Source organism: Kogia breviceps, chromosome 13 (genome assembly GCF_026419965.1).
Source record: "Kogia breviceps isolate mKogBre1 chromosome 13, mKogBre1 haplotype 1, whole genome shotgun sequence".
Lineage (NCBI taxonomy): Eukaryota > Metazoa > Chordata > Mammalia > Artiodactyla > Physeteridae > Kogia > Kogia breviceps.
This window is the reverse complement of record NC_081322.1, coordinates 65,316,342-65,337,899: the sequence shown is the minus strand read 5'-3', so window position 1 is coordinate 65,337,899 and position 21,558 is coordinate 65,316,342. Positions and strand designations below refer to the sequence as shown.

General features: G+C 36.7%; 1 protein-coding gene across 2 annotated transcripts in view; it reads left to right on the top strand.

Moving 5' to 3' along the window:
- Positions 1-21,558, top strand: part of MAP3K5 (mitogen-activated protein kinase kinase kinase 5) — a 222,076-nt gene that overhangs the window by 118,084 nt on the left and 82,434 nt on the right. For both annotated transcript variants that reach the window (XM_059083975.2, XM_059083977.2), the window contains 3 exons: positions 348-460; positions 12,205-12,364; positions 14,785-14,938. In XM_059083975.2, coding sequence (XP_058939958.1) covers positions 348-460; positions 12,205-12,364; positions 14,785-14,938 — 427 coding nt within the window. The remainder of the gene's footprint in view (positions 1-347; positions 461-12,204; positions 12,365-14,784; positions 14,939-21,558) is intronic.

Below are 21,558 nucleotides of genomic sequence, written 5' to 3'. Positions count from 1 at the left end.
ATGTACAGGGTTCTTATCTTTAAATTTTCACTGTTTACACATGTTTGTGCACACACACGCTCTCTCACATTTCTGGAAGAGTTTGAAGAGAGGATTTTTTTAAAGACTGGAGATGCTATGAAGAGGCTGAGTTAAGTGGGGGGAATGCCGTGTTGCTGAGGGTGAGGGTATGCAGTCACTTAAGCATTAAATCCTAATAGCACACTAGATTCTGGGATGAAGGCCAGTGGAATATTTTTACTTGCTCAGGCCTTGGAGTTATGCAAACAGAAGCTATTGCAAACTCAAAGTTTCATGACTGAAAAAGTAAACTTGTACATTTGTGTGTGTGTTTTTTTTTCTTATAGGTTCAAAAAGGCATTTGAATCTGAGCCAACACTACAGTCAGGAATTAATTATGCAGTCCTACTCCTGGCATCTGGGCACCAGTTTGAATCTTCCTTTGAGCTCCGAAAAGTTGGTAATTACAGCTTGACGTTTTCCATGGAAATCAAGAAACTGTACCCAACGATACAAAGAAAAGGAATCTTTGATAGATAGTCCCTTTGCTTTCTGTCCCATCTGACTTCCTAAAAAACAAATTACATCTCCTTATTTAATGTTTCATATTGTTGTGCAAAATCCTGACATTGGGTTGTAATTCAGTTTTTAGTTTATTTTACCTGATATTTTAAATTCCAGCTCAAACTAATATTAAAAATATGGGTTCTGCATTCAGCCCTCAACTGCCAAATAAGGTAGTGTTTTGTGGAACATCAGGGAAGTTTCCTATTTTAGATTGATTTTGCTTTCCTGGGGCTGAAAGAAAGAAAGAAAGGGAGGAAGGAAACTCAGATATTTCCTGTTTCTGTTTCTTGTACACCTGCCCCTATGATTTCAGTTTTGTTGGAGGTGGAGCCTCCCAAGATGAAGCCTCCCGAGATGGCAGTCTTGGCAGTGACTGGTCTCCTCAGAGACAGTCTCTGAATTGTAGCCATTGATAGAATGTGCTTTTTTCCCTTTTATCACTGGACATTGTCTCATATGCTGAACCGTCTTTGGAATTTTTGAAGATTAGGATATCTCAGTGAACAAATTTTGTGTGATTTCCTTGGTTCTGGCTTTGATAACATTTTTTAAGGTTCTAGATATTGAATACTATCTAAGGTAATCAGATTTTGCTCTCTTTTGAGTGTCTAACCCCTCTCTTTCAGAGACCCTTTACAACTCTTGCAGGAGTTTTTACTACAGACATAGAAATAGTTTGCCATATTTTTCGTAGAGGAAAAAATTTTGATCTTAGTTAAGCTATGAATTGTAGAAGAAACTTGTCAAGATTTTTTTTTATAAAGTGGGAGATTTTGATTTTTATTTATTTATTTTTATTTATGGCTGTGTTGGGTCTTCATTTCTGTGCAAGGGCTTTCTCTAGTTATGGCAAGCGGGTGCCACTTCTTCATCACGGTGCGCGGGCCTCTCACTATTGCGCCTGTCTTGTTGTGGAGCACAGGCTCCAGACGCGCAGGCTCAGTAATTGTGGCTCACGGGCCTAGCCACTCTGCAGCATGTAGGATCTTCCCAGATCAGGGCTCGAACCCATGTCCCCTGCATTGGCAGGCAGATTCTCAACCACTGCGCCACCAGGGAAGCCCCCCTTTAAGATTTTTAACTGGAGAAATGTTTTGTTTAATTTGTCATAAGAAAAAATGAGCCCTGGACATTTTTTTACATTATTTGGGAAAGACCAATTAAATGCCCTTATATGATGTTCTGGGAAATCTTTGAGGCAAGTAAAGTATGAGTATTAAGTACTTTTTAAAAGACGCAGACTAAAATAATGATACAATGCTTGTTGCTGATGGATTGTGGTGATATTCAATGCACAAAGTTTTATTTGAAATAATATTTTTAGTTGAAAAATGAAATCAGAAAAATATACACTTTTCATAAAATAATTGTTTTATTATAAATAATTATTTATTATAATTAAATTATAATTATAATAAAATTCTGCATCTAAGGTTATTTTAAAAACTCTACACAAGCCAAAACTCCTTATGCATCAGTGATCTAAAAATGATTTGTGGGCTTCCCTATATAAATTCCCTATATAAATTAATATTTATATGGTAAAATAGTTAAAGGGATTTTCAAGGAAAACAGGTTGACTAAATAAATGAATATTTTAATATAATAATTTTATTAATTAATAGTATATAATACAAAACAAGATTAATAACATTTGGCATATTTTAAAATACAGTTGCATTCTCTTTTTAATCAAACTTTTTAGTAATTTATATCTTCTCCCACTTTTTTTTATTATTGGTCCCCTGCAAATATACAAATTAATCTGAGTTCCTGAGTTCTGATAGTAATCAGACTTTAATTTATAAAATCTTTTCTTTAGATGTATTTTGAAATTTGATTTATTCATAAAAGATAAACAATTAAAGATTAAGATGTCATAAGATGATCACTAAATCTGAGGCTTTCCAAATATATTATCTTAACTTTAAGAACTCTAATGTAAGAACAGTTCTTAACTGTCATAATCTGTTGCCCAAAGACTCTTAATTCTAGTTGTGTATTTGTTTGAGGTTATGACTAATTGCTTCATGATCTGTGTTTTAATTTCCCAGTTTTTGAATAATCACTGATGTTTGGACTATTTAGAACTAGGATTTAAAAACACAGAACCACTTCTTACATCTTTATCCTTTTTTCAGCTTCACAAGCCTTAAAATTAATATTCAAACTTTAGCTAAATAAAAGATGATTCTCCCATCTTCTGTGGAATTTTTCAACCATGAGACACTTTATGAGATGATGATGTAATAAAAGAACAGTGTGATTGAAATTGAGACAAACCACTATTTGAATCTTATTTTCAGGGAACTATTAAAATAAAATTTGTATTACTGAATATAAAAATCCATGAGTCTAACAGGATAATCAAGAAAAAGAAATCAAAACTAAAACAAAACGCATCACCAACCACAAAACAACTCACTTGCCATCTATGGAAGTGACCAAATTCTTAGAAAATTGAAAATTATAAGGAAAAAAATTCAGTACTTTCCCTTCCTTTTAAAGGGATACTATAGTTCATCCAGTTGAGGAGGTAAAGCTCTTCTTAAGACATGCTACATACTAACTGTATATTCTTCAGGAGAATGTGTTCTTCAAAAGAATGCTAGCTAATAAAGTAGAAAGAATAATAAAGTTGATAATGCTAGTGATATTAAAATAATGATTCTAACAAGGATCATCAATTCGAGCTAAAACCATTAAGACGCTTATTTTTTTTAATTTTCATTTGCCATATTTACATGATACCAAAGCTCACCCACAGATTGCTTGTTAATCACAAAGGAACAAACGTTCCCATACAATTCATTGTATATATCCCCTCCAGGGATCCAGCTGTCAGTGATCCAACCAGCATCCCTAATGGTGGGATGGCTGGATGTGTGCCACCTGATATGGTGAATGTGAAATAAGCAGCATCTCCTATGAAACAGTCTTGCCAAAAACGTTTAACCCGAATCTTAAGATCTAATAAGGGGTTAATAGGAATCACATTGACTATAAAATTAAGTCAGACAACACCAGGAAGTGCCATCAGACAGATCCAGAATGTGAAGACCTTCTACAAGACTCCCCTCCTGGTCTCTTCAAAAAGTCAATGTCGGGCTTCCCTGGTGGCGCAGTGGTTGAGAATCCGCCTGCCGATGCAGGGGACACGGGTTCGTGCCCTGGTCTGGGAAGATCCCACATGCCGCGGAGCAGCTGGGACCGTGAGCCATGGCCGCTGAGCCTGCGCATCCGGAGCCTGTGCTCCACAATGGGAGAGGCCACAACAGTGAGAGGCCCGCATACCGAAAAAAAAAAAAAAAAATGTCAATGTCATGGAAAAAAGTGGGGGTGGATTGGTTAGATTAAAAGAGATTTAGAGACATAAAAAAACAAATGCAATTAATGATTCTTGTTTGGATTCTGGTTTGGGGGGAAGCTATAGGAGATATTTGGGGAAGAATTGGGGAATTTGAATCAGGACCAGATATTAGATAATATGACAGACTTATTTTATTGTTAGGTACGATAATCAAATGGGACATGTAGGAGAATTTTTAAAGGTATATGATGCAGTATTAAAGGGTGAAATGTCATGATATCTGTAATCTAATTTGAAGTGGTTCAGTAAAAATATTCAGGGAAATGAAGCAATAGTAAAATGTTAGCAGTCATTGAAAATGTGGTCATTCATTGTAGTATTTTTTCTGCTTTCATATATGCTTGGAATTCTTCACAATGGAAAGTTAAAATGAAAAGAAGCTAATCTCCACCAGGGCTGTGTGACCTTCAACAAGTTGCTCAACATCTCTCAGCTTTTTTTTTCCTCATTACAAAAGGGATATAATCTCTAACTCATTGTGGTGTTGTTTGGATTTGCAGTGTGCCATGAATAGTGCTAGGCATGTAATGAGTGTTCCATGGAGGCTCCATTTCCTACCTTTCTTTGTTAAAACAGCCTTGAATCTAATAGCAACTGCAAGATGTAAAAACAATGATAGAAACTAAAGTATTAAAAAATCTTCAATTCTTAGAAATCAACCAGTTCTAATTAGAGCATTGTCAACATTTCAATCGCCTAAACAGATGACTGAATCAAAGAACTGGTATTTAAAACAGCAATGACATAATGTTAATTCCTATAAATTTAGCCAAACTTTCTTTTTTTTTATCCATTTTATACACATCGGAGTATACATGTCAATCCCAATCGCCCAATTCATCACACCACCACCCCCAACCCCCCGCCGCTTTCCCCCCTTGGTGTCCATACATTTGTTCTCTATATCTGTGTCTCAATTTCTGCCCTGCAAACCAGTTCATCTGTACCATTTTTCTAGGTTCCACATATATGCGTTAATATGCGATATTTGTTTTACTCTTTCTGACTTACTTCACTCTGTATGACAGTCTCTAGATTTATCCACGTCTCTACAAATGACCCAATTTCGTTCCTTTTTATGGCTGAGTAATATTCCATTGTATGTATGTACCATATCTTCCTTATCCATTCATCTGTCGATGGGCATTTAGGTTGCTTCCATGACCTGGCTATTGTAAATAGTGCTGCAATGAACATTGGGGTGCATGTGTCTTTTTGAATTATGGTTTTCTCTGGGTACATGCCCAGTAGTGGGATTGCTGGGTCATATGGTAATTCTATTTTTAGTTTTTTAAGGAACCTCCATACTGTTCTCCATAGTGGCTGTATCAATTCACATTCTCACCCACAGTGCAAGAGGGTTCCCTTTTTTCCACACCCTCTCCAGCATTTGTTGTTTGTAGATTTTCTGATGATGCCCATTCTAACTGGTGTGAGGTGGTGCCTCATTATACTTTTGATTTGCATTTCTCTAACAATTAGTGATGTTGAGCAGCTTTTCATGTGCTTCTTGGCCATCTGTATGTCCTCTTTGGAGAAATGGCTATTTAGGTCTTCTGCCCATTTTTTTGATTGGGTTGTTTGTTTTTTTAATATTGAGCTGCATGAACTGTTTATATATTTTGGAGATTAATCCTTTGTCCGTTGATTCATTTGCAAATATTTTTTCCCATTCTGAGGTTTGTCTTTTCATCTTGTTTGTAGTTTCTTTTGCTTTGCAAAAGCTTTGACGTTTCATTAGGTCCCATTTGTTTATTTTTGTTTTTATTTCCATTACTCTAGGAGGTGGATCAAAAAAGATCTTGCTGTGATTTTTGTCAAAGAGTGTACTTCCTATGTTTTCCTATAAAAGTTTTGTAGTGTCCAGTCTTAGAGACCTGAATAGGTCTCTAATCCATTTTGAGTTTATTTTTGTGTATGGTGTTAGGGAGTGTTCTAATTTCATTCTTTGACATGTAGCTGTCCAGTTTTCCCAGCACCACTTATTGAAGAGACTGTATTTTCTCCATTGTATATCGTTGCCTCCTTTGTCATAGATTAGTTGACCATAGGTGCGTGGGTTTATCTCTGGGCTTTCTATCCTGTTCCATTGATCTATATTTCTGTTTTTGTGCCAGTATCATACTGTCTTGATTACTGTAGCTTTGTAGTATAGTCTCAAGTCAGGGAGTCTGATTCCTGCAGCTCCATTTTTTTCCCTCAAGACTGCTTTGGCTATTTGGGGTCTTTTGTGTCTCCATACAAATTTTAAGATTTTTTGTTCTAGTTCTGTAAAAAATGCCATTGGTAATTTGATAGTGATTGCATTGAATCTGTGGATTGCTTTGGGTAATATAGTCATTTTCACAATATCGATTCTTCCAATCCAAGAACATGGTATATCTCTCCATCTGTTGGTATCATCTTTAATTTCTTTCATCAGTGTTTATAGTTTTCTGAGTACAGGTCTTTTGTCTCCCTTTGTAGGTTTATTCCTAGGTATTTTATCCTTTTTGTTGCAGTGGTACATGGGAGTGTTTCCTTAATTTCTCTTTCAGATTTTTCATCATTAGTGTATAGGAATGCAAGAGATTTCTGTGCATTAATTTTGTATCCTGCAACTTTACCAGATTCGTTGATTAGCTCTAGTAGTTTTCTGGTGACATCTTTAGGATTCTCTATGTATAGTATCATGTCATCTGCAAAGAGTAACCGTTTTACTTTTTCTTTTCCAATCTGTATTCCTTTTATTTCTTTTTCTTCTCTGATTGCCCTGGCTAGGACTTCCAAAACTATGTTGAATAATAGTAGCGAAAGTGAACATCCTTGCCTTGTTGTTGATCTTAGAAGAAATGCTTTCAGTTTTTCACCATTGAGAATGATGTTTGCTGTGGATTTGCCATATATGGCTTTTATTATTGAGGTATGTTCCCTCTATGCCCTCTTTCTGCATAGTTTTTATCAAAAATGGATGTTGATTTTGTCAAAAGCTTTTTCTGTATCTATTGAGGTGATCATATGGTTTTTATTCTTCAGTTTGTTAATATGCTGTATCATATTGATTGATTTGCATATATTGAATAATTCTTGCATCCCTGGGTTAAATCCCACTTTATCATGGTATATGATACTTTTAATGTGTTGTTGGATTCTGTTTGCTAGTATTTTGTTGAGGATTTTTGCCTCTATATTCATCAGTTATATTGGTTTGTAATTTTCTTTTTTTGTAATATCTTTGGTTTTGCTATCAGGGTGATGTTGGCCTCGTAGAATGAGTTTGGGAGTGTTCCTTCCTCCACAATTTTTTGGAAGAGTTTGAGAAGGGTGGGTGTTAGCTCTTCTCTAAATGTTTGATAGAATTCACCTGTGAAGCCATCTGGTCCTGGACTTTTGTTTATTGGAAGTTTTTAAATCACAGTTTCAATTTCATTACTTGTGATTGGTCTGTTCATATTTTCTATTTCTTCCTGGTTCAGTCTTGGAAGGTTATACATTTTTACGAGTTTGTCCACTTCTTCTAGGTTGTCCATTTTATTGGCATAGAGTTGCTTCTAGTAGTCTCTTAGGATGCTTTGTATTTCTGTGGTGTCTCTTGTAGCTACTCCTTTTTCATTTTTAATTTTATTGATTTGAGTCCTCTCCCACTTTTTCTTGATGAGTCTGGCTAATGGTTTATCAGTTTTGTTTATCTTCTCAAAGAACCAGCTTTTAGTTTTATTGATCTTTGCTATTGTTTTCTTTGTTTCTATTTCATTTATTTCTGCTCTGACCTTTATGATTTCTTTCCTTCTTCTAACTTTGGGTTTTGTTTTTTCTTCTTTCTCTAGTTCCTTTAGGTGTGAGATTACATTGTTTGAAATGTTTCTTGCTTCTTGAGGTAGGCTTGTATAGCTATAAACTTCCTTCTTAGAACTGCTTTTGCTGCATCCCATAGGTTTTGGATCGTCATGTTTTCATTATCATTTGTCTCTAGGTGTTTTTTGATTTCCTCTTTGATTTCTTCAGTAATCTCTTGGTTATTTAGTAATGTTTTGTTTATCCTCCCTGTGTTTGTGTTTTTTTATGTTTTTTTTCCCCTGTAATTGATTTATAATCTCATAGCATTGTGGTGAGAAAAGATGCTTGATATGATTTCTGTTTTCTTAAATTTACTGAGGCTTGATTTGTGACCCAAGATTTGATCTATCCTGGCGAATGTTCCATGCGCAATTGAGAAGAAAGTGTAACCTGCTGTTTTTGGATGGAATGTCCTATAAATATCAGTTAAATCTATCTGGTCTATTGTGTCATTTAAACTTGTGTTTTCTTATTAATTTTCTGTTTGGATGATCTGTCCATTGGTGTAAGTGAGATGTTAAAAGTCCCCCACTATTGTTGTTTTACTGTCAATTTCCTTTTTTATAGCTGCTAGCAGTTGCCTTATGTATTGAGGTGCTTCTATGTTGGGTGCATATATATTTATAATTGTTATATCTTCTTCTTGGATTGATCCCTTGATCATTATGTAGTGTCCTTCTTTGTCTCTTATAACATTCTTTATTTAAAGTCTCTTTTATCTGATATGAGTATTGCTACTTCAGCTTTCTTTTGATTTCCATTTCCATGGAATATCCTTTTCCATCCCCTCACTTTCAGTCTGTATATGTCCCTAGGTCTGAAGTGGGTCTCCTGTAGACAGCATATATATGGGTCTTGTTTTTGTATCCATTCAGCAAGCCTGTGTCTTTTGGTTGGAGCATTTAATCCATTCACATTTAAGGTAATTATCAATATGTATGTTCCTATTACCATTTTCTAAATTGTTTTGGGTTTGTGTTTGTAGGTCCTTTTCTTCTCTTGTGTTTCCCACTTAGAGAAGTTCCTTTAGCATTTGTTATAGAGCTGGTTTGGTGGTGCTAAATTCTCTTAGCTTTTGCTTGTCTGTAAAGCTTTTGATTTCTCCATCGAATCTGAATGAGATCCTTGCTGGGTAGAGTAATCTTGGTTGTAGGTTCTTCCCTTTCATCACTTTACCTATATCATGACACTCCCTTCTGGCTTGTAGAGTGTCTGCTGAGATATCAGCTATTAACCTATTGGGAGTTCCCTTGTATGTTATTTGTCATTTTTCCCTTGATGGTTTCAATAATTTTTCTTTGTCTTTAATTTTTGCCAATTTGATTACTGTATGTCTCGGCATGTTTCTCCTTGGGTTTATCCTGTATGAGACTCTCTGTGCTTCCTGGACTTGAGTGGCTATTTCCTTTCCCATGTTAGGGAAGTTTTCAACTATAATCTCTTCAAATATTTTCTTGGGTCCTTTCTCTCTTCTCCTTCTGGGACCCCTATAATGCGAATGTTGTTGCATTTAATGTTGTCCCAGAGGTCTCTTAGACTGTCTTCATTTATTTTCATTCTTTTTTCTTTATTCTGTTCCACAACAGTGAATTCCACTGTTTTGTCTTCCAGGTCACTTATCCGTTCTTCTGCCTCAGTTATTCTGCTATTGATTCCTTCTAGTGTAGTTTTCATTTCAGTTATTATATTGTTCATCTCTGTTTGTTTGTTCTTTAATTCTTCTAGGTCTTTGTTAAATATTTCTTGCATCTTCTCGATCTTTGCTTCCATTCTTTTTCCGAGGTCCTGGATCATCTTCACTATCATTATTCTGAATGCTTTTCCTGGAAGGTTGCCTATCTCCACTTCATTTCGTTGTTTTTCTGGGGTTTTATCTTGTTCATTCATCTGGTACATAGCCCTCTGCCTTTTCATCTTGTCTGTCTTTCTGTGAATGCGTTTTTTGTTCCACAGGCTGCAGGATTGTAGTTCTTCTTGCTTCTGCTGTCTGCCCTCCAAACTTTTTTAAATAGTGAAAAATATCTAGATGGTAAGAATTTGGTAAAAAGATATAATCCTCCATCAGCAATAGTGCTTTAATAATTTGGCCCTAGAGATCAAGAACCTTAATAGTGCTGTACCTGGGACCAAGTATAACACTACCTCTGAGACTCTATCCTGTGGAAATAATCCTAAATATGGAACAAATTTTATGCAGTATGATGTTTATTCCTATATTCCTTGGAAGGGTGGGTAGTGAGGGGTTGGAGAGAGAGAGATACTAAATATAAAAAATTAGAGCCATGTTCTTAACTCCAAACTTAAAAGATTGCTATTTGCATGTAGAAACAAGTTTCATATATCATGTGGAAAAAACGTAAAAGCTAATTCGTAAAAGATACACAAACACATGAAAAGACAGTCCATCTCAGTGGTTTAAAAAGAACAATGTTTCCTTTTTCCTCCATCAGATTGGCAAAGATGAAGGGACATGATAGTGTACATAATATCAGCACTTAAAATGGACATATCTTCTGTCCCCAGCAAGTCCAGGTTTAGGACTTTATTACAAAGAAATAATTGAACAAGTGCACAAAGCTATGTGTATAAGGATGTTTGTAGTAATAAAAAGCAGCCACCATTTGCATTTGGGTAAATTAAAATGACCCATCCATATACTAAAATACTATTTGCCATCAAAAAAAACCATATTTTGTCCAAATGCTGAATGGCTTAGAGTAATAATTATGTGACAAATTTATGCCAAGGCTAACGTTGGTATCACCCTCACAGAATGACCTTCTGTCAAGCATGAATAAATCTGAAATTTTATTTTAAAACTAATATTGTAATTTTACTATTAAACACTTTCATAGTGCCTATTTAAATGTTTAAATGGTTTGGCGCTAGATCAGTCCTGCATTCATTGTTCCCAAGTATGACACAAAAAAGAGATTCATTTTTAACTGAGGTTAATAGAGACACATATTTTTAGTATCTGATTTTCCCCCTACACTTCCTTCTTCCGTTTGTATTTGTTGTATTTTTTATGTCCAGATAGGAGATCATGGATGTTTTTGCATACACGTGTAATTTTTTTCATCTCATGAAATTTTAAGGTGGCAAAGCTGTTCTTTTTAATTTATCATCACAAAATGTGAAGAATTCCCAGATGGACTTTTTCCTAAAACTTTCTTGGCTTAAGTGGAATTATATGATAAAAAGCAGCATAAAGTTCTTTAAAGGTTTTGCTTTGTTAACGTATAATTTTCAGAAAAGAAAAATTTATGACTCTCAGAAAATATAAAGTATGATTCTATTTAATTCAGTTAACATGGAAACAGTAAGAGACTATGTCCCGTTTAAAGTTTATTTAAGAAGCTAGGGTATTCATAATTGAAGAAAGAAATGTTAGAATCAGATATCTGAGTTTGATTGTTTTAAAAAGCTTGTTTATGTCCAACAGGTTATAAATCTTAGGGATTCACTGTTTCACTAGGCAGAAGTTATTTACATCTCTCCTGAACAAAAACATATTATACAAGTTAACAGGTAAACTTCTTTAAGATCGTTAATAAATAGTGAGATGAACTAGCTACACTTTCCCTAGACAGTCCTTGTGTGGCCTTATGCCTCCATATGATACTGAAATGACATGTTCTACATTTTTACCTTACTCCCAAATCTCAGATAACTTTCCTGACATTTAGTAACTTTCCTGTCATATGTTATGTACGTTAATGGCAATTCTGTGGAGATATATATTTTTTAAGCAAACAAAATCTTCCAAATGCAAAAATAATACAAGGCAGAGTAGAGATAAAAAGTTAGAATGAAATGCAAAGAACCAAGAAGTAACAAAACAATGTTAAAAAAGAACAAAGTTGGAGGATTTACATGACCTGATTTCAAGTCTTGTTACAAAGCCACAGTATTCAAGACAGAGTTATTTGTCAGTTTCCTTATTTCTTTAACTTTCTAAGTGTATAACTGTTTTTGCATATAAAATTATTAATTATTATAATATTTTACTCTTGCAAACTATATATACTGTATACATTTATACTTCAACTGATGGATAGAATTTCAGCATATTTCCCTTTCAAGTAACTAAAGAATCCATGATATAGTAAGGGAAAGAAGGAGGTTACACAGCAAGAGGTTGAGTGTTATCACCTTTTACTTTATGCATATATACATATATAAAAAATCTAGAATGATGTACATCAGTGTGACACTGGCAGTTATTTTCAAATTGAGGGAAATTTTCACTTGTTTCTGTGTACCTTTCTGATTAGTCTGCTTTTTTTTTTTTTTTTTTACAGTGAAGTTAAGCCCTTTTTAGAATCAGAAACAACAAAACTATTTTAGTCTGAAAGGAGGAATGAAAGCTTAGTTTTGCTTTTTAATAAAACGTCAGCTCTGCCTGCCTGCCATGTGTTGTAAAGTTATTCTTCCTATTCATCTTCTAGGGGTGAAGCTCAGTAGCCTTCTTGGTAAAAAGGGAAACTTGGAAAAGCTCCAGAGCTACTGGGAAGTTGGATTTTTCCTGGGAGCAAGTGTCCTGGCCAATGACCACTTGAGAGTCATTCAAGCATCTGAAAAGCTTTTTAAACTGAAGACACCTGCATGGTAATAGTAAATTGTTAGGTGTTCGTACAGTTATTTTAGATAAAAGCTCCTATCACTTGTTTCTAAATTGTTAAATCTGTTGAACTGACAATTAGGGGATTTTATTTGCTTAGAGAATAAAATGCAGAATCTAGAGGAAAAAGTGATTGATGCTCATATATAAAATGTGTTATATGTAGGTTCTGATGACTTTGGACACAGGTGTGTCCACCGGCCACCAAGCTTAGCCTTTCCATCACACTGACCAACCTGCTAGCCTGGGTTAGCCAGTGTCACCCACTTGAATCATGCAAAGGCCTCGAATTTTACACCTGCAACTCTAAAGAGATTCACAAGCTTCCATCTCAGCTTTCCCAGCCTCTGCTCCAAACATGTGCCCTTTGTTTCCTTCATGATCTAATCTCACTTTTGGAATTCTCATTCTTGATTTTCACTTCTTTTTACTCGGGGTTTACTGACACATTTAGATGTTTCCTATATTATGTGTGTTTTTCTAATTTCAAATTTTTCTTGGGATGTACCCAAGTCTCATCACTATGGATGTGGTAACTGCAGAGATGAAAACAAAATTCCATCTGCATTTAGGACTGTTTTTTTTAATGCTAATTTTATCGTGCATCACATGTAATGATTGACCATTAGCTGTAAAGACTTTTAAAGGTTAACTGTGGTATCAAGAAGGGCTCAGAGCTCTCAGAGCTCAGGCAACTGACTTCTTTTCATCAGAGGGACCATTTGAGGAAATTCCCACCATGGTAGACCTTCATGGTTTCTTAAAGCATTTCCTCACATTCAGATCTCCTTTATAAGCAAATCCTCCCCAGCATTGCTCCCATAGTGATCTTTCTGAAATGCATGTTTGAACCTTCATCTTTTTTTTTTTTCGGTATGCGGGCCTCTCACTGCTGTTGCCTCTCCCGTTGCGGAGCACAGGCTCCGGACGCGCGGGCTCAGCGGCCATGGCTCACGGGCCCAGCCACTCCGCGGCATGTGGGATCTTCCCGGATCGGGGCACGAACCCGTGTCCCCTGCATCGGCAGGCAGGCTCTCAGCCACTGAGCCACCAGGGAAGCCCGACCCTTCATCTTTAAATCAGCGTAGTTTAATGGCCCCTCACAGCCTAAGGGGTAAAGTCCACCTCGTTGGCAAACAATGTTTGCCCTTAGTCATTAAATCTCAGCCCTTGTCACACCGTTTACGCTGCTCTCTATTTACTCTGAACACTCCAGTTTCTGATGTCATGCCATTGTGTCTCAGCACACACTGAGCATCGTCTTCCACCTCTCTTTTCCACCCGGGGAACACTCGCAAATCACATCAGCTCATAAATCACATGCTGGCCTAAAACCCTTCCCCACACCCAGAGAGATGATGGTGGATGTTGTTACATACACTGTGATTCTTTCATCTCCGGAAATTTTCTTCTTTCGTGTTTCCGTCGTTCTTTAGTCATATCTCTATTGATACTGACTGTATGACTTTTGTCAGTTGTACCTCTGTGAGTTACAGCTCTGTGGGCATTTATTTCATGGTGCTATAATACCTGTTACATTTCTGTCTCCTCAACACCATGTGCAGCTTGAGGACAGGGCTGTACTGTCAGTAGCATGTCGACGGCAGGCATTCAGCAAATGGCATGAAAATAACTGAACCAATAAATGCACACGTTTACATGCAGCCAAGTTGGTTATTTCTTTATGACGACCATTCCGATGATGGCTGAAGAGGAGACTGAAGCATGGGTATGAAGAGCTTTGGTCTGAGGTGTCTTGGCCTCTGTTGACAAGAAAACAGACGTTATTTTATGCAATAGTAATAACAACCACAAAACAATGCTTTGTTTCCATTAACTTAATGTTAACTTCCATGTTTATAGTTTACAAAGTGCTTGCTTACCCATTATCTCATATAATTATCTTGCTCCTCATTTTTTCCTGACTTTTTCCTTTGAGGCACCATCTGTCTTAAGGTTTGAGGATATTTGTATAATATATATGAGCTGAGTTACTTTAGAGCAAAATAATATCCCTTATGATCGGTCTACTTAGAAAAGCTTTCTCAAGGGAGCATATTTTAAAACAAATGCATTAACCACTTTCTTGAATAGAATAGGCATTACTTTAAAAGTCATGTTTTAAGTAGATGTATTGTTCAGTCCAAGTTACTTAAGCTGTCTAAGCCTCAGTTTCCTCATCTTTACAATGGAGGTAAAATGGCCTACTTTACTGAATTTTTATGAGATTTAAGTGAGATAACATGTGATAGTATATGACATATAACAAATAATAAAGTTTAGTGACTTGGCATGCATAATTATTAATGTCATATTTAAATTACATTTACAGAGTAAGACTGGGAGCGATGGAACAGGTGGTTCTAAATTTGCCTATTATGTGTCTTCTATCTTTTGATTTTTTTAGGTACCTCAGGTCTATTGTAGAGACAATTTTGATATATAAGCATTTTGTGAAACTGACTTCAGAACAGCCCGTGGCCAAGCAGGAACTTGTGGACTTCTGGATGGATTTCCTCGTTGAGGCCACAAAGACAGATGTCACTGTAGTTAGGTTTCCAGTAAGTACTCATAACGTAACTCTAAGGACATTTATGTTTTGTTTCCTTTATTTAAAGAACGTCTTGCACTTGTGATTGTGACTGTATTAATGTGCTGGTTTTCATGCCCTAAAATGAAGATGGTCATCTGGTTAATATATGTATTTTCTACAAATTGGTTTGCTTTAGCTTACTTTTAAAAATAACTTCTCACAATCAGAGAAATAAGATACATTTTCATGTTTTTACCATGAAACTTGTTGGTTTCCTTTGATAAGTTGTAACATGTGCTTTCCCAAGAAAAGATTATCACTTAGCTCAGGAAGACAAGATATCTCTTCAGACCAGATGAATGGCTGTTTTTCATTCATACTACAGTTTTGTTGACTTTGTCAACACCAATATCATCAACATTACTGTGGTGAAAAGTCAGGCTTACCTGCATTGTTACTCCATCACTACCACTTACTACCCATGTGGGTCAGAGTTAGATGTGGTGTCCCCAGTCACTTTTTACAGTGCTTTAGAGGATGGGAAATGATGCCTTATAGGTTCTGGTCTGCAACTCATTTTGGCTAGTCTCTATCAAATTTACATATTTAAGTGTATCACACACACACACACACACACACACACACACACACACACACACATATACACTTTAAAAATATATTGTCCGTCTCAGCTGGTGCCATCCCCATACTGATAATTCTTGGAATACCATCCAAGGCAATATAGCTTTAGTATCCAATTCAAGAATTACTGGCAACTGACTGTGTACATAGATCTCTTCCCATGTCAAAGTGATGCCATAAATTTCTCTGTTTTGAGTTCTCTTTGTCTCAGTCTTTCATACTCAGAGGTGGTGACAGCTCTCAATTTTTTTTTTCAATTCTTTTTATAAAATCTTGTTTTCTAGTTCTTGTTGGTAGGATCAAATGTTTCATTTAATTAAATCCATCACTGGCATTAACTCTTTTCCTTTACTCTTGCTTCCAGATGAAGCCGTAAGCTCAGCAGGATCTTTAGTTGAAAAGCCTTTCAAACTAAAACACTTCACTCTATTTTCTAGCCTAGATAATGTGTAGTCTAGGAAAATACTTATCTCAGAGTGAGCCGGCAGCTTGCCTTTAGCTGGTGCTCTGATGGTAGTAAACGTGGTAGTGAAAGAAAACAGCACAGAACTGAAGTATTTAATCAACTGTTGCTGGACTAAGAAAGTTGGCTATGAGAGGAAACTACTCATATTAGCTATTCTGAGCTAATTTAAATTACTTTAACATGAATTAGTCTGTCATAAGGTGAATGTAAAAAAAATAAAACCAGAAAATAATAAGAGAGAAGCTAGGAGAATATAGGTATATACTCCAGGAAAGAGAGGCTTTCTTAAGCAAGAAAGGGACCTATAAGCCCCAAAGGCAAACATTGACCAATCTGGTCTCATTAAAAATTAAAGTTTTTGTTCACCTTAAAAAAAAAAACCCACCATAAACATGGCAAATGCTAGATAGGGAGAGAATATTTAATACTAGTGCTGCAAAAGGATCAATTTGTCGAATATGCAAAAAAACAAAACAAACACAAACAAACAAAAACAACTCCTACAGACTGATAAGCAAGAGAAACAGAAAAATGGTCAAATTCTATGAAAAGGTAAGTAACCTCACTAGGTAGCCAAAAATTACAAATTAACACAAGACACCATTGTACCTCTGCCATTTTGCATGTGTGCAAATATATGTGTAGGATAAATTTCCAGAAGTGGAATATATTCATATTGCATGTTGCCTTCTGTAAGGATGATATCAATTGACATTCCCACTGGCAATATATGAAACTACCTGCTTTCACAAAGTCTCTCCAAACAAGTGTATTTATCAGGTTTGTACTTTTGCTAAGTGTATAGATGAAAAATGGCATATTGGAGTCATTTGAGTTAGTATTTCTCTTATTATGCATGAGTTTATGCACATAATTAAGTTCATATGTTTAAAAGACCACTCTGATTTAAGAAAAAGCAAAGAATTTGTTGCCAACATTTAAAAATGAAGAGAGTTGAACCTTCTGTGCTTGCTGTGAGGGAGTAAATGGTCTTGATACTGCTATAAATCACTGTAAAATCTGAGTTAATCTATTCTTGGGAAAGCACATTTTACAACTTATCAAAGGAAACCACCAAAATATATAAAACAACTGTTTGCAGGCATTAAACAGCAATCATGTGAGGGCTGCCATCCTTGAGAGGGGAGGTACTAGAGCTGAGTCCCACCTTCACCTGCTCTTTTTTCACTAAGGTCATTTTTCTGGCTGCAGCCCAAGGAAGTGGCTTTTCCCTGGGCAGCACTGGCAGGGATCAGTGTTCAGGATCCTAAGACAGCTGGAGTATGAGGGTCAGGGTGTTGGAGAAGGGGGAGCCTTGACGAGTGAGCCCCAGGATTCTGCCTGCGTATTTCCCTTGAGCCCTAGGGTACCTCCTCAATGGTGTGAATGAGGAGTAAGCACATCCTGAATAAACACAAATTCCAGTCCCAATATTTGATTAAAATTGGGTTTTGGATGAAACCTACATGGCTTAAATAAACTTTGATCAAGGTAAGTTCCCTTGCTGATTAGGAGATCAAGACCAGAAGTGGCAGAGAGCATCTTTTGGAAGGCTGACAAGTCTGCAGATATTCCAGAGCATAAATAGTGCAGGGATAAGATGTTGGACTTTGAGCCCAGACTGTGGTCCACAAAGCATCTAGTTGAGAGAATAGAGCCTATGCTTTACAAGTAAAGGCAAAACTAAAACAAAGCTGGAATAAAAGTATGCCTTGATAGGATCAAGATCATACACTGATAATTTAACTGTTATGTAGGTGAAAAAAAACCAAAACCAAAAATCTTTGGAAAGATATTATCCTGAGCCTCTGCAATGTGTCATTCAGATGTATTAAAGATTACTAGTCATTCTAAGGAGCAGGAAAAAGTGACATAATAAGAGCTAAAACCAGCCAATAGAGGTATTCACCAAGGTGATTCTCATGTTGTAGTTCCCAGGTAAGGATGTCACATAAGTATAATATGGTTTTAAGGAAAATAAAGGAAAAAATGGACAAAATAGATGGAAAGGTGGAGTATTTCAGCTGAAAAATAAAGTTTATAAAATGTCAAGTGAAAAATAAGGAGAATTCACATAAAAATCCAGATCTTTAACTACTCTTGAAAAATTAAAGAGATAGGGAATTTGTAACTGCATTCTCCAAAAGCAGCAATCTCCTGAGCCAACTGGATGCTACCATTTAAGAGGTCAATTACAGTCCCATTTATCCTGCTTCACTCACTCATCTTTTCCATTCACTCCCTGAAATCACTGGAATTTGCTGCGCATGCTCTACTGCATAGAGAAAGGCAAGCTTCTAGTGCCTGTGGTTCTGCGTCAGTCACTATAACTCTTCGTGTCCGTAGAGTAGCAGCTTCTGTAGCTCACACTTGTGAAGGCTGCGACAGTTCTTGATTGGGGTGGTTACCTTATCCTTCTTTGGAAGTGGGTTTGACCAGGTTACTTATATTAGAAAATATTTAGGGGAGATTGGGTCAAGATGGCAGAGATGAAGGACGTGCGAGCACTCCCTCTTGTGAAAGCACCAGAATCAAATTAACTGCTGAACAGTCATCAACAGGAAGACACTGGAACTCACCAAAAAAGATACCCCACATCCAAAGACAAAGGAGAAGCCACAGTGAGACTGTACGAGGGGTGCAATCACAATAAAATCAAATCCCATAACTGCTGGGTAGGTGACTCAAAAACCAGAGAACAATTATACCACAGAAGCCCACCCACTGGAATGAAGGTTCTGAGCCCCACGTCAGGCTTCCCAACCTGGGGGTCCAGCAACAGAAGGAGGAGTTCCCAGATTCCTTTGAAGAACCAGTTAATGTAGGGATCTGAGTGTATGTATCATATTGAGAACTCCATAATGAACCACGTAACAAATAATGCTACTGGTGTGAATATTATTGAGAAGTAATCTATTTTGAAGCTAAGTGTTAATTTAAGGGTTTGAAGGGTGATCCAATGTCAGTTTGAAATAACTATTTCTTGGCCTATATGGACAAATATTATTGTTGGAACTAGTCTGGTTATGAAAGCATATTAGACAGACTTCAGACTTTGAAGGCTAGTGGGATTTGATTGTAGGACTTCGACAGGACTGGGGGAAACAGAGACTCTACTCTTGGAGGGCACACACAAAGTAGTGTGCGCATCAGGACCCAGGGGAAAGGAGCAGTGACCACATAGGAGACTGGACCAGATGTACCTGCTAGTGTTGAAGGGTCTCCTGCAGAGGCGGGGGTCACTCTGTCTCACCATGAGGACATGGACACTGGCAACAGAAGTTCCAGGAAGTACTCCTTGCAGGAGCCCTCCTCAAGGCTGCCATGAGCCCCACCAAAGAGCCTGAAGCCTCCAGTGCTGGGTTCCTCAAGCCAGACAATCAACAGGGAGGGAACTCAGCCCTACCAATTAGCAGACAAGCAGATTAAAGGTTTACAGAGCTTTGCCCACCAGAGCAACACCCAGCTCTACCCACCACCAATCCCTCCCATCAGGAAGCTTGCACAAGCCTCTTAGATAGCCTCATCCACCAGAGGGCACAACAGAAGCAAGAAGAACAAGAGTCCTGCAGCCTGTAGAACGAAAACCACATTCACAGAAAGATAGCCAATGAAAAGGCAGAAGACTATGTATCAGAGGAAGGAACAAGATAAAACCCCAGGAAAACAATTAAATGAAGTGGAGATAGGCAACCATCCAGAAAAAAATTCAGAATGATAGTGAAGATGATCCAGGACCTCAGAAAAAGAATGGAGGCAAAGACCAAGCAGATATAAGAAATGTTTAACAAAGACCTAGAAGAATTAAAGAACAAACAGAGATGAGGAGTACAATAAATGACATGAAAAAGACACCAGAAGGAATCAGTAGCAGAATAAATGAGGCAGAAGAACGGATAAGTTAATGGAAGACAGAATGATAGAATTCACAGCTGCAGGACAGAATAAAGAAAAAAGAATGAAAAGAAATGAAGACAGCCTGAGACCTCTGGGACATTAAACACACAAACATTCACGTTATAGGGGTCCCAGAAGGAGAAGAGAGAGAGAATGGACCCGAGAAAATATTTGAAGAGATTACAGTTGAAAACTTCCCTAACATGGGAAAGGAAATAGTCCCCCAAGTCCAGGAAGTGCAGAGAGTCCCAGGCAGGATAAACCCAAGGAGAAACATGCCAAGACACATAGTAATCAAACTGACAAAAATTAAAGACAAAGAAAAATTATTAAAAGCAACAAGGGAAAAATGATAAATAATATACAAGGGAACTCCCATAAGGTTAATGGCTTATTTCTCAGCAGAAGCTCTACAAGCCAGAAGGGAGTGATGAAAGGGAAGAACCTACAACCCAAATTACTCTACCTGGCAAGGCTGTCATTCAGATTCGATGGAGAAATCCAAAGCTTTACAGACAAGCAAAAGATAAGAGAATTCAGCACCACCAAACCAGCTCTACAACAAATGCTAAAGGAACTTCTCTAAGTGGGAAACACAAGAGAAGAAAAGGACCTACAAAAACAAACCCAAAACAATTAAGAAAATGGTAACAGCAACATACATATGGATAATTATCTTAAATGTGAATGGATTAAATGCTCCAACCAAAAGACACAGGCTTGCTGAATGGATACAAAAACAAGACCCATATATATATGCTGTCTACAGGAGACCCACTTCAGAACTAGGGACACATGCAGACTGAAAGTGAGGGGATGGAAAAAGATATTCCATGAAAATGGAAATCAAAAGAAAGCTGGAGTAACAATACTCATATCAGATAAAAGAGACTTTTAAATAAAGAATGTTACAAGAGACAAGGAAGGACACTACATAATGATCAAGGGATCAATCCAAGAAGAAGATACAACAATTATAAATATATATGCACCCAACATAGGAGCACGTCAATAAGTAAGGCAAATGCTAACACCTATAAAAGAGGAAATTGACAGTAACACAGTGGTAGTGAGGGACTTTAACACCTCACTTACACCAGTGGACAGATAATCCAGACAGAAAATTAATAAGGAAACACAAGCTTAAAATGACACAATAGACCAAATAGATTTAATTAATATTTATGGGACATTCCATCCAAAAACAGCAGGTTACACTTTCTTCTCAAGTGCACATGGAATATTCTCTAGGATAGATCACACCTTGGGTCACAAATCAAGGCTTGGTAAATTTAAGAAAATGGAAATCATATCAAGCATCTTCTCCGACCAAAACGCTATGAGATTAGAAATGAATAACAGGGGAAAAAAAACATAAAAAACACAAACACATGGAGGCTAAACAATACATTACTAAATAACCAAGAGATCACTGAAGAAATCAAGGAGGAAATCAAAAAATACCTAGAGACAAATGACAATGAAAACACGATGATCCAAAACCTATGAGATGCAGCAAAAGCAGTTCTAAGAGGGAAGTTTATAGCAATACAATCCTACCTCAAGAAACAAGAAAAATCTCAAATAAACAATCTAACCTCACACCTAAAGGAACTAGAGAAAGAAGAACAAACAAAACCCCA